General features: G+C 34.9%; 1 protein-coding gene across 1 annotated transcript in view; it reads left to right on the plus strand.

The window, feature by feature from the left end:
- The window catches only part of Ccser1 (coiled-coil serine rich protein 1), a 680,778-nt gene that overhangs the window by 405,817 nt on the left and 262,493 nt on the right, over window positions 1–12,468 (plus strand). Inside the window, exon 6 of the mRNA XM_033757757.1 lies at window positions 12,202–12,246. Within this exon, the coding sequence (XP_033613648.1) occupies window positions 12,202–12,246 (45 nt within the window). The remainder of the gene's footprint in view (window positions 1–12,201; window positions 12,247–12,468) is intronic.

The following is a 12,468-nucleotide window of genomic DNA, read 5'->3' on the forward strand; positions in this document are numbered from 1 at the left end:
GGATTCAGGATTCACCTGGCCTCCGAACAGCAAACCTTGGGGATTCACCTGGCCTCCTTTGCAGCCAAGACTATCCCTATGGTGTCAGACAACAATTAAAAACCCTGAAATTGAAGGTGACTCAGAAAAGGACAAAGTGAAAAGAGTAACTCTTTCAAACAGGTCATCTTCTCAGTAAAAGTGTAAGCAGAGCATAGTGGGGAAAAAAAGGAGAAGGGACATTTTATGAAACAGCTGTGAATATGTAATCAGCCTTCTGCTTCAGTGGAGAAGAACAGATATTGGCATCACGCATGGTATGGTCTTTCACTAACAAGCTGTGCAGTCTTCGAAAGTCGCAGTCTTTATTTTTAAGCCCCAGTTTACTCACATGAAATAACCTAAATTGGCATGACCTAAATGATTTCTTAAGTTATTCCTAAATGCCCTTATTATGCAAGTCATTATCTCAAAGGACACATTTTAAAGATCAATCTAAGCAGTAGGAGAAATACCTTTTCTCTTTGGATTCAGTACATAGGTTAGATCCTGTCCCATCCTAGGCATTCAACTAGTGCTTGCTGAATGAATAAGACAGCAAATAAAGGTGGAGGGGTCAGTACATTGGTTAACTAACTATTAGTAGCAGATAGTATATACTTGACATGGGCGTGACTTCAGTAAGATATCAGGTCTGTCCTTCTATTTTAAGATGAACTGCACCCTTGGTGGGATGGAGGAGAGGTAAGAAGGGAGTCTTTAAGGGGTTTCAGAATTTCTTGCAGATTTGCATTGTCCTGGTCAGAAATGCACAAAATAGTTTGAAGTTTTTCAGAATGAATAAAGGATACCCTTTTTGACCAGTTCTCTGCTATAGACAGTAACTAGACCCTAAAGCCTTGGGTAGATTGTCAGTTTTTTGGAGAATAGTGCCTAATTTTTCTATGAATATACTTTCAAATTGGATAAATTGAAGAACAGTTTCATTAGAGTTAGTGCCAGAGTTAATTTCAAAATCTGTCTTACCAACTGGCACACCCGAGCTGTCTGATCCTTGCCAAATGTACTCATGGAATGTATTTAACTAGCTTCTTTTTCCTATAGCAAATAAAACTAATAGTCTGAATGGAAATATCTAATGATAGTAAATTGTGTATATGAAGCATCATCTGACTTTCTCAAAGTTGTTACACTATTACTAGATTAGGAGAATGAAGATATACTCGATTAGTTTTAACATCCTCTCCTTAATGTTCATTGATTTCCTAGAGGAATACTAATTCCAGAAATTCATGATGCAAATGTAGTTAAATTGGAGTAGACGCTATAGGGTAATGAAAGTGGTCATTTTGTTTTCATGGTGGTCTTTGCATTTGAGAGGACACTAAATTACCTTCTGCAACACTATCTGTCGAAATTCTCTAACATAGACTTGTCAGATGCATGTTTAAGGACTTGTGCATTTTTTGAATTGCAATCTGATATTTATTTTTCTGTTCTGTTTTGCTGTTTCTTGAGATTAATAATGGCAGAAATAAACACATTTAAGAGAGTAAGTTTACTAGCAGTGGATTTTGACACAATCTGATTTATTTCTTTAATATCGAGACTTCAGTACAGTTGCTCAGACAATGTGAATACACTAAGAAGACTACATTTAAAAATAGGAAATAAATGCAAATGCTGAAACTTATGTCACCATATAAGATTTTAACTATGAACATTACAAAGCATCAAGAGCAAAGGTTAAATAATGTACTTTCATACCGTTGTGTAATATTTTTGTGAGCACTGAGAAGAAACAGGAAAGTTTTAAAGAACAGCATTGAGACATTAAATTGATGTAGGTAAAATTAATTATTCATCTAATTCTTGTATTATTATTGGCTTGATAATAAATCTCAAATATTGAAATTAAAGTTTTAAATTTTTTTAATGAATTTAAAATCTCAAACTTTCAGAGCCAAAAATCTTTTTCAAGATTATAGTTTTACAACTTTTCTGAAAAATAAATTTGGTCTCAGAGATGTATGTGGTTTTCTCATAATCAATGAGAAAAAGGAAACAATGTCTTCATTTCAATCTTCTTCTGAATTGAACTATGGATATTAGAAACTGTATATTAATACCATGTTTATTTTAAATGACAAATATATATTTCATAAAAAGTGCAGAGGCTTTTCCATCCAGTCCACTAAAACATTTGTTTATAATCTAAGAGCCAGTCAGTGTTCAAATTTCCTGAGTAGTTTTACAGGATAGTTTTTTTTTTGTGTGTGTGTCAGGGATTGAGCTCAGGTCCTCATGCTTGCGGGGCAGGCAGCAGAACCACTGAGCTAAATTCCCAGCCCCAGACAAAGTATTTATTGTCACCAAGTTTACATAATCTGGTGATATGAAATAGTGAATATAAAAAATACATAAAGAAGTGAATGAAAAAATCCATTTTATAGAAATTGAGCTTTTGTGTCAGCCTGATGGTCATAGGCATCAGAATCCTAGCTGAATGAAAAGGAAATGAGAGTGAAACTGAGTGGGAAACTGACAAACACAAGCGAGAGAAGTGTTTGAGAATTTTAGGATGAATATTTTAGATTCATTTTGCAGAACTCCAGAACACATTTCAGCATTTTTGTTAATATACAGGTCTGCATGTCACCTGCAATGATTATCAGCAGTAAGATTTCAAAGAAAATTTTCGCAGAAAACGAGTTCTCTTTGAAAATGTGTCACTTATTCACTTTAAAATACTTCTTGGAAAATGTGGCACTGGAGTACAAAACCTATACTCAAAATTCTTATATATATTTCAACAAAGCATTTTAACAGCGTGAACCAATGGTTCTTACCTGAAAAGTGATGCTCATTTGAATTCTCAAATCAATGCATTCAAGTGTCTCTTAAATTTCACTAGTTTAAATGCCCAGGATTAGCAAACTCTTTTTGTATACAAATATGAGTGAATTATATGTCGGCATTTATGAGATTTGGGGGGAAGTTTGGAAATGTAATAATTTTTCTAGAAGCTTCTTTCTCATAAGAAATAATATACCTAATGAAAGTAAAAGGTAAACAAGAATGAGAAAAATAATCTGTATTAGTCTGTTTTCTCTTGCTGCAACAAAATACCTGAATCTGGACCCTTATAAAGAAAAGGGCTTATTTATCTCTAGTTTTTGGGAAACTGAAAGTCCAAGATTGGGCCGCCGCATCCATTTGGCTTCTGGAGAGGCCTCACATGGACGGCACTCTAGTGACACAAGCACGGTGTGCGAGGGCGGTCACAGCACGGCAGGAAAGCAATCAGGTCCAGGTCTGCGCCGTCTTGGCAGCTCAGTCTCATGAAAGCTAATTTACTCATGAGATGAATGTGAGTATCTCCTAGGGGCGGTCCCCCCAGTGACCTAATCACCTCCCCAGAGCTGTCTCTTTTAAAGATTCCACCTCCTCGCAGCAGTGTCCCTCAGGGACCAAGCTGGGAGCAATGAACTCTCTGGCCACAGCATCGCCCATTGCAAAGACCGCGACTTCAGCATGTATGACGTGGTACTTGAAATTTCAAACGATATTAAAAGATTGTTGCATTTTCTTTAGTAGTGAAGCAATAGTCTTTTTATGATTACTGAAGAATAAAAGGATGACAGACATTTTTGGTGTGAAGTTACCTTGAGAGCTAACGTATGCATTTTCTTCATAAAATCAAACTTGTGTACAAACACTCATGTAATTATAGTACTCAAGGGTTAGTAGTCTTTGCATGTCCTTTCTATTATACAGTTTTCTGCTTAACTAAAAAGAAAACATATACATACGCAACCTACTTCATTTAAAACATAGGCACATCGTGGTATTCAAATTACCACACTTTTTTTTTTTTTGCTTTTTAAAACCAAATAAAAAATACATATGTGCATACTATTAATTAAGTTAATTTACTTATACTCTGCTATTGTTTTTTCTCCAAATACCTGAAAGTTTATCGATATAAATATTTTGTTAGCATAAAAACATTTAAAAAGTAGCTAAATATGTCCCACATAAGCCTTGCCATTCATGAAACTGGTAGAAGTCAGTAAAGTCCTGTGACTGCTCTCTACACTCTAATCTAATTCAGGAAGAAAAAAAATGTTCAATGCATTAGCTTGTCATGTAAATGGAAGGAAGATTCCAATGCACTACTTTTCAGTGAAATAATATAAAATGATATTTGTGTGTATGTACAATTATATATATATATAAAGCCACAAAATGATACAATCATTAGATTATAAATATAAATTCCATAAGGGTATGGATTGCTCCATAAGAGTATGGATTGAAGAGGTGAAGTAAAGAAACTGTTCTGCCACAGAGCCTGCAGGCTCAGAAATAAAGGTGTTCTTAGGAGGTGTTCTGTGCAGCACAGAAGTAGCTGAAAGAGTGTTGCAGGGCCCCTTAGCTGTGCAGTTCATGTGGACCTGTACATAAAGAGGACTCTGCACAAATGCAGGTGAAACATATGCAAGTAAGAGTGACTCTGATAATGAGAACTACCAGGTGGAAAGAAATGTTTGGGATAGAGAGAAGTGGATAAACAGACTCAGACTAGTGTGATAAAAATTGGTCAACCTCTTAAACATATAAATGAAAAATTAAATTATCACTGATTTAACTATAATTACAATAAGTTTTTATCTGATAAAGTTAACATCATTTATATTACATATTAGATATAAATATGGTTCGAGTAGATGGAATTCTATAGATAGATACACAGATGCTGTTAAAAGTAAGATTTCAGGGCCAGGGGTTTAGCTCAGTGGCTCTGCTGCCTTGCAAGCCTAAGGACATGGATTCAACAACAACAACAAAAAAGTATTTCATTCATTTAACAAAATGTTGCCTATCAGGCAAAAAGCACTGTTTGAACAATTAACATAATTTAAAAATAATAATAAAAACAAATATTTCCATCTTTGTAGAACTTATGCTATAATGTGTAGAAAATACACAATAATAACTCATACAGTGTATGAAAAGGTTCTGTTTAGAAGCAGAGTAGGCCGCAGAGCATAGTATTAAATAGGGTGATCAAAGTAGGCTTCATTGAAAAGATGTGATGTAAGGAAAGAGTTGAGAAACCGTGGTATTGGCAACTCAGATATCTAGGTGAAGAGAGTTCCAGACAGGATGAACATCCAGTCCAACTCACTACGGGAGAAGAATGATTGGCAAACCAAGCACTATCAAGAGAGACTTGATAGGTGATAGTCACGGGGCATAGACAGCCATTGGGCCTAAGTTGATAGATAGTTGGAATTAATCATCTCTTTTATGTTTCATTGTAAGGATAAAAAGACAGCTTACGAGATATGCTCAGTATCATACAGCATTTTAAAAGTAGTTTAATAGTGACTTTTCATGACATCATAGCCACATATTAAGTACTAATCCCATGCTTATACTTATTTACCAAGCCGCCAACACACCAACCCACCAACCCATGACTGAGCACTTAAGCAATGTCCCTTGCAAAAATGTTTCAGGTTACTTGAAACGGTCTTTAACTTTCTGTTTAGGAATCAGGTTATCAGTTAGAGGTTGGCAGAAATAATACCTCATAATATATCAGTAGAAATTCTGTGTTGTTCATTTGTCATTTATCTGAAACACAAAGACACTTCCACCATAAATGACATCCAGCCGTGACGATCACAAATGCTCAAAATAATCCACTTTCAGGACAAAATTTACCGTATCAAACCTGCTAAGCATGAAGGCCTAAGTCCCTGGAGCAGAAGAATTTGAATTTAGGTACCATGCCAATACGAGAAATGCTACAAAACTAGGGGCATAGAAGTGCTATGCTAGTTTAATATTTTATTTGGCCTAAAGCAATGATAATCACAAACTGTAAGAAATGTTATTTGTGGCCATACAGTACTATTAATTTTCTTTTAATCTTTGTCTGCCCCAGGAAATATGTCAATTGAATTTCACATTTCTTTTCCAAGGAATCAGCGATGTTGGAATATATGTCATGGGCCTTATTTTTTCCCACAGCTACCTCCATACTTTAAATGAATTCCAAATCAGTAGTTTATTACCTTACATTTATTTCTTAAAGAGGCAAAAATTATGTATTTTAGGTGTATTCCTTGAGCTCTAATATAATTTTAGAATTTTTATGAATTAGTTACTCAATCATTTATTTTTAAAGCTCATTTATCTCATTCAAATTAGGTATTCACCTTACACATAAAACAGTAATAATTACTTTTGGAGTTAGTATGAGTAGTATATGGATGGCTGGAAAAAGAGCTGTGTAATAAGATACCCTGGGTTTAATATGCAAATCTACTTCCTTTGAGCTATGCCTGCTTATGCAAGTTAACTAGCTTCCTTTTGCCTGGAGTTTCCTATCACGAAAATGGGAACTGAGGATGTCACCTATTACATAGTGTAATATTAAGAAGAAAAAAAAGATTAGTCATGTAATGTGCTTCCCATAAAGGCTGCCTCTAGTTAGCACTCATTATAAACGTGCCACATAAATATGTCTTTAGAATTTGAGGGTGGTGTGGATACTGTATACTTGGCACAATAAATGAGGATTTTCCATGAAAAAAAGCACAACTATAGCAATGAAGAAAGTAATATGTCTTAAAATAATGCTTTATCTTCATTTTTGAAAAAGTGAGATGAAGAACAATTAAAGCTTCCAGAGAATGGACTATAGACCTTGTGGTACAGACTTTTAAAAGTAACTAGAATGACTAGTAAGAAAAAAAGGAAAGAAAACCAAGTTTGATAATTTTGACATTTAGCTCTTTGTCTTTGGAGAGATTTGAACCTAAATCCCGATGAACTCCATGAAGTTTCAAATATATGCTTTCAAAATCTCTGAGGACACTTATAATTTCAATATTGTACAAGAAAAATAAATCCAATTTATTGGCTGAAAGAGAGATAGAGAATCACAAAATTATTTAAACTATGTTCATTAACTTTAAGACAAGAAATTATGCCTAAAACTGAATTCTTGCAATTCTTATGTAGGTTAAGCAGCCTCAGGAAATTTTCTGAATTTCTAATTCAGTTCACTAAACCTATGATGACTGGTCACACACCTCAATATCATCACTTACAAAATTAATCTTAATAAGGCTAAGGTTAAAAACCCATATGGACGTACAAAGTTTCAATAAAAATGCAAATGAAAAGCAACATTAAATATAGAGACTGCCCAGCAATCAGAGAGGGAAAAGGTAGATGTCTACATTTAAAAACTTGAATTTAGAGACCAAATAAGATTAACAGTAGGTAGCTGCTTTTAACTTTGTTGTAATTTCTCAACTGTTTGAGTAGTTTCATGGAGAAGCCATGCTATATAAAGATTCATATCAAGAACTAGTAAGGGAGCCAGTAGCCTGTCTTAATACGTAAGCACAGCACAGAGTTTATATTTTAAACTCTGCAGAGCTCACGCTTTTCCAGCTCTCTATATTCTATCCCCTCCTCGCCATCATTTCTATGATTGGTAAACCGAGGGAACTGACCTTTAGCTTCATCCTCTAAGGGTATATTTTCTCCCCCAAATGATGTTGCCATTTAAGAATAAATGCAGTGGTAACGCTGAGGCCTGTGTATTTTAGAGACATTCCTGTCATTCTGTTGGACCATATCCCATAACTACAGTGTGAAACTGACAATGGCAAGAACTGATACGTTGGTGTATCTTAGTTTGTTAAAAGAAATTAGTTCAAAAACAAAGTAGAACTAGGTATGGTGGCTCACTCCTGTAATCAAAGCACTCGGGAGGATGAGGCAGGAGGATCGCTGTGAATTCAAGACCAGCCTGTGCTACATAGTGAGTTCCAGGTCAGTCTCAACTACATAGTGAGACCCTGTCTCAAAACAAAAAACAACAACAACAACAACAACAAAAAAAAAAACCAGAAAAAAATCATTTTTATTTCAGCACAACTCACAATAAGGTATTAAAAGATGGGTAAAATGCATAGAATAGTGCTTGGTTCACAGAGAAAATTGCAAAAAAATCATCATTTTTTGAAACTGTTGTGGTAATGAGTTTCATCTGGATAATGCTAACCCCAGTAACAAATGAAGCTGCTTATGACTTCTGTTCTCCGTGGAATAGGCACTGTGGTGTTCTCTCTATGGATTCTCTCATGTACTCCTAAAATATTTCACTTTTGCAGCAGTGGAATGTGGCAAATGAAATGGTTAAGGAATGCTCCATACATTATACAACTTTTAAAACACTGATGGAACCACTAAAAGAATTTGGTTAAACATAATATTCCTCACTTTGTGACCCAACTGCCAGAGTTTGAGTTTTGAAATTGTCATTTAATATAAATCAAGTTCCCAGGCTGTGAAGCACCCCTTCTATAGAGGTTGAACTACAAGTTATTTAAAGTTGCTTGTAGCAGTTTTCTGGGACTCCATAGCTAAGGCTAAATGTTCAAAAGTTACAAAGTTATCTGAAGCATTTTAATAATTAATTATGATTTTACAGTTATATTTCTATATTTTAAGAAAAATTATCACAAAAAATCTCTGCAGCATTGGAAATAAAATGTCTATTCCATCTCTCCATTTTATATTATTATATATTAGAAAAATTAATCATTTAATCTAAAGATGCTGGGTAATGTATTTCTGGCATTTATTTTTAATAGTAGGGGAACTTCTTACAAGATAACAATTTTGGAACAGGTTGTAATCATTATGAAGGGGAAGATCTTTCCCTACATGCATATATTTTTTGGCAGAAATGACCTCTTATGCCAACAGTTGCTGAGGTTATTCATGCAGGAGGCTGCACACAGCAAAGATTTTTTGTAGGAAATCCTATTTTTCAGCTAATAGCTTTTCCCTCTTAATGCTTTACTAAGCCATCTTAATTTAGTATGCTGCAGAACATTTTGCTGCAGGGTAATTTTTTTCCTACCTACAATTTATAACATTTTGGTTTGGTCTCAGGTAATTAATTTTGACCAATGCAGAGTTTATAATCTCTTGTGAGAAAATACGTACAGTGATGGAAATATATTCTTCCCAAACATGTCCCCCAGTTATTTTTAATTGTGATTTTCTCTAAATATGCTGGGAAGATATTATATCTGTACTGTTAAAGAATAAAGAAGTTCATTTTAAATCAATTAGAATCTAGAGAATCTTTTATTTTTTATTTATATTAGCATGTTTTCAGCATATAATGATTGCATTGATACATGAACATAACACACCTTAACTTTTTTATGATCCCTTCCCTTCCCTCTATCTCGTTATTGCCTTCCCATTTAAAAGGCCTATCTCCTTGTCTTCCATATTAGCTTTAATGGTCAATCCACTTAGATAAATACACACATGTATTACATATGTGAATAATATTACTGCTCATGTTTTTCTTTAACTCTCTCTGAGAGTCAGATTGTCTCAATGAATACAATTAAAAGAGTTCTTTCTCTCTGAATGTTTTAACATAAGTTTTTGTAGAAATTATATTATTAAAGTAGATATGTTCCAACGCTTCTGTCAGGCCCCGGATTCTGGTGGATTCCCATCAGCCAGTGCAGTGGACATCGAGGAAATATATGGAGTACTAAGACAGCACAGAAGGGTCAAGCTTAGTAACAGGGATGCATTAATTCTAAACATTATTTCAGCTTTGTGACCTCCAAAATATTTAAATCCAAAATTTACAACAGGGAAAGGGACCAAAAGTTGGAGAGAGAGGAAAGAGATGAGAGAAGAGGAAAATGAAAAAAGAATTAGCATGTGTCATGTTCTTGAACCTACTCCCCACAATGACTATAATAATATTCTGCTACAAGCATGTACTAATGAAAAAGAAAATACATAAAAGCAAGCTTCAGCTGAATCAGGCTGACAAACAAGTGAGCTATGTGTCTAGGGGAGTGAATTATAATGTTCTCAAAGGGAATACAAAAACATGTAGCGCTAAACGAAATATAATTCACAATATTTGTAAATGAATACAAATTATTGGACACCAAGAAAAAGAAAAGCGAGCTTTAGAACCAGGAGAAAATTCAGTCAATAGAAACAGATCTAAAAATGACAGGACATGTAGTTGATAGGATGTTCAAAGCATTGTAATAAGTATTAATATGAAACATGATGAGGAAAATATAATATAAAATTATGACATAAAATTCTACAGAATGAGATTAGCAGCAGATTAGATCATATAGGATAAAAGAACAATGAATTTGAAGATGTAACCACAGAAGGCAGGGAAAGCCAAGTACCAAGAGAAAAGAAAACTTCACAAAATTAAAGAGAATGCCGGTGATGTGTGGAGCGATAATAAGCAATTTAGCATTAGTTTAAATTCCAGAAATAGTTAACAGGGAGTAAGGAGAAGAAAGACTGTTTACAGAAATGACAGCCATTCCAAACAACACTTACTTGAGAAGGTTGCCATGAAAGTATCAAATCAAAAAAGTGTATGAATAATGTTTTAAATTTGCCTGATTGATATGAATATCTTTATTATTTATTACTTACATTTTCTACATGATTTATATTCTTTAAATAAAAGAAAAAACCCAAGGATATTTTATTCAAGTCAATCTTGTGTGTAGACATATTATCTATGTGTAATAATGATTGTAAATTTAAGGAAATGAGAAGAAAGGGAAAGTAATCATTGCCATTTTGATATAAATTATACCTGGATCTTTACTAAATGCTATACTTCTTTAATCTTCATGACGTACTATTATTGTCTCTGAACAACCAAAGATTGTATTGTTGCTATGCTGTTACCCCTTCACAGTACTTCCTGGTCCTTCCTCCCCTGCTCCCTCCCAGCCTCTGAGGCCGTTCACACGTGACTGTCTCTGTGGTCCTCCTTGTGGTCTGCACACCCAGGCAGAACTAGCCTCTCTATTCTTGCGGCCAGACAAAACTGTATACACCTGACCTCATTCTCCTTGAGTCCTGTCCTCACGTTCGTTTACATCAATGACCTTCTAAATTTTAGGGACTATTTATTTATTTTAACTTTTTATTAGTAACTGTTTGCAATACATAATGGTCGCATTCGTCACAGTGAATAGGTACAAGTACTGAACCTGTGGTATTTCTTTATTTTCTCCCTTATCCCCTCTTTCCATGCCTTGCATCTCTAGATCTCTTCCCTTTTGCAAACTATCTCTGTTTCCCGCTGTCTTTTACATTGCTATTTTTATGTTCGCGACCCACGATGCCTGACTCATAGCAAACATGTACTAAGTGTGTATTGTAAAGTGGAGAAAAGGGCAAGAAGAAGAAAGTGGGGAATTAAAAGTGAGAAAAAGGCAAGGTAAAATAAAAGAATAAAGTACTGTAAGGTAACTTTAATTAAGATACAACACTACGATACAGAGAAAGTGATGAATAGAAGTTTGTGTTGGGGTTAGAAGCATAAATCATTCTTCCGTATTATATTGCTTTAGAAAAGAATATTAATTGAGTAAAGATAGATAAAGATGATAGATAGATGGATAGATAGGGTTAAATAGATCTCTCCATGGTCCCCACCCTGGGTCACGTTTGGGAGTTGCCTTCCTAAGAACAAGAGCAACTGTTCTTTTTAATTAAATAGACTGTATATCAGGGAGTTCTTATGAAAAGCAGCTATAATTTTCAGGAGCTGAAAATTCCCTTTCTTGGGATTAAATCTTGAATATTTGAAACATTTGTTTTAAAACTAAACTCTGGAATATTTTCTAGATGATCAAAGTGTTGTCCTGGCTGCCGTTTCTAATCAGTCTCACTCAAAGTTTCAGCCCCCAGATGTGGCAAGAGGGATGAGAAGGAGCAGCAGTTTGCCAACATGGCACATACTGCTTACACTGCTTCTCACTTAGACAGCACCTTCTACATCTGGGTCTCACCAAATAGCAGGCAAGCATTGCTGAAACAGATGCATTTTACTTCCATCTAACATATGGTCTTCAGGTTGTCAAGAAATGCATTAGCCTCTCCTAGAAGACCTACTTTTCACACACACAGAGGAGCGGGCGCGCGCGGGCACACACACACACACACACACACACACACACACACACGTGTACAGGATGAGATATTTATCTATAGCCAGAAGGTTTTTTATATGAATGAGTTACTTTAACATCCTTGCAGTAGCACTGATTGTACATTACTTCTTCTCTTTCAACAATAATATAGGTATGCTTTTTCTTTCAGGGTTTAAACTTGAAAAGACTGGAAGCAGGACAAGGAGGGAGAGAGGTAAGAAGGTTTAAAAGTAAAGGGAAAGGGAAGAGGAGAGCAAATGGTTTTACCACGCTGTGGTGTTGATAGTAACAGATGATGTTGATCCTGGTGATTGGATGTGTTGAGAAGAACTTTGTGCAAATGTGCTCATTCTGGCTGATGTACATTTTGTACATTTTTATAACTGTTTTATTTGTGCTTACTTCTCTGAAACTGAAGGCATTATTATTCCTCTGA

The sequence above is a fragment of the Fukomys damarensis genome, unplaced genomic scaffold (genome assembly GCF_012274545.1).
Source record: "Fukomys damarensis isolate Sample0158 unplaced genomic scaffold, DMR_v1.0_HiC HiC_scaffold_32, whole genome shotgun sequence".
NCBI lineage: Eukaryota > Metazoa > Chordata > Mammalia > Rodentia > Bathyergidae > Fukomys > Fukomys damarensis.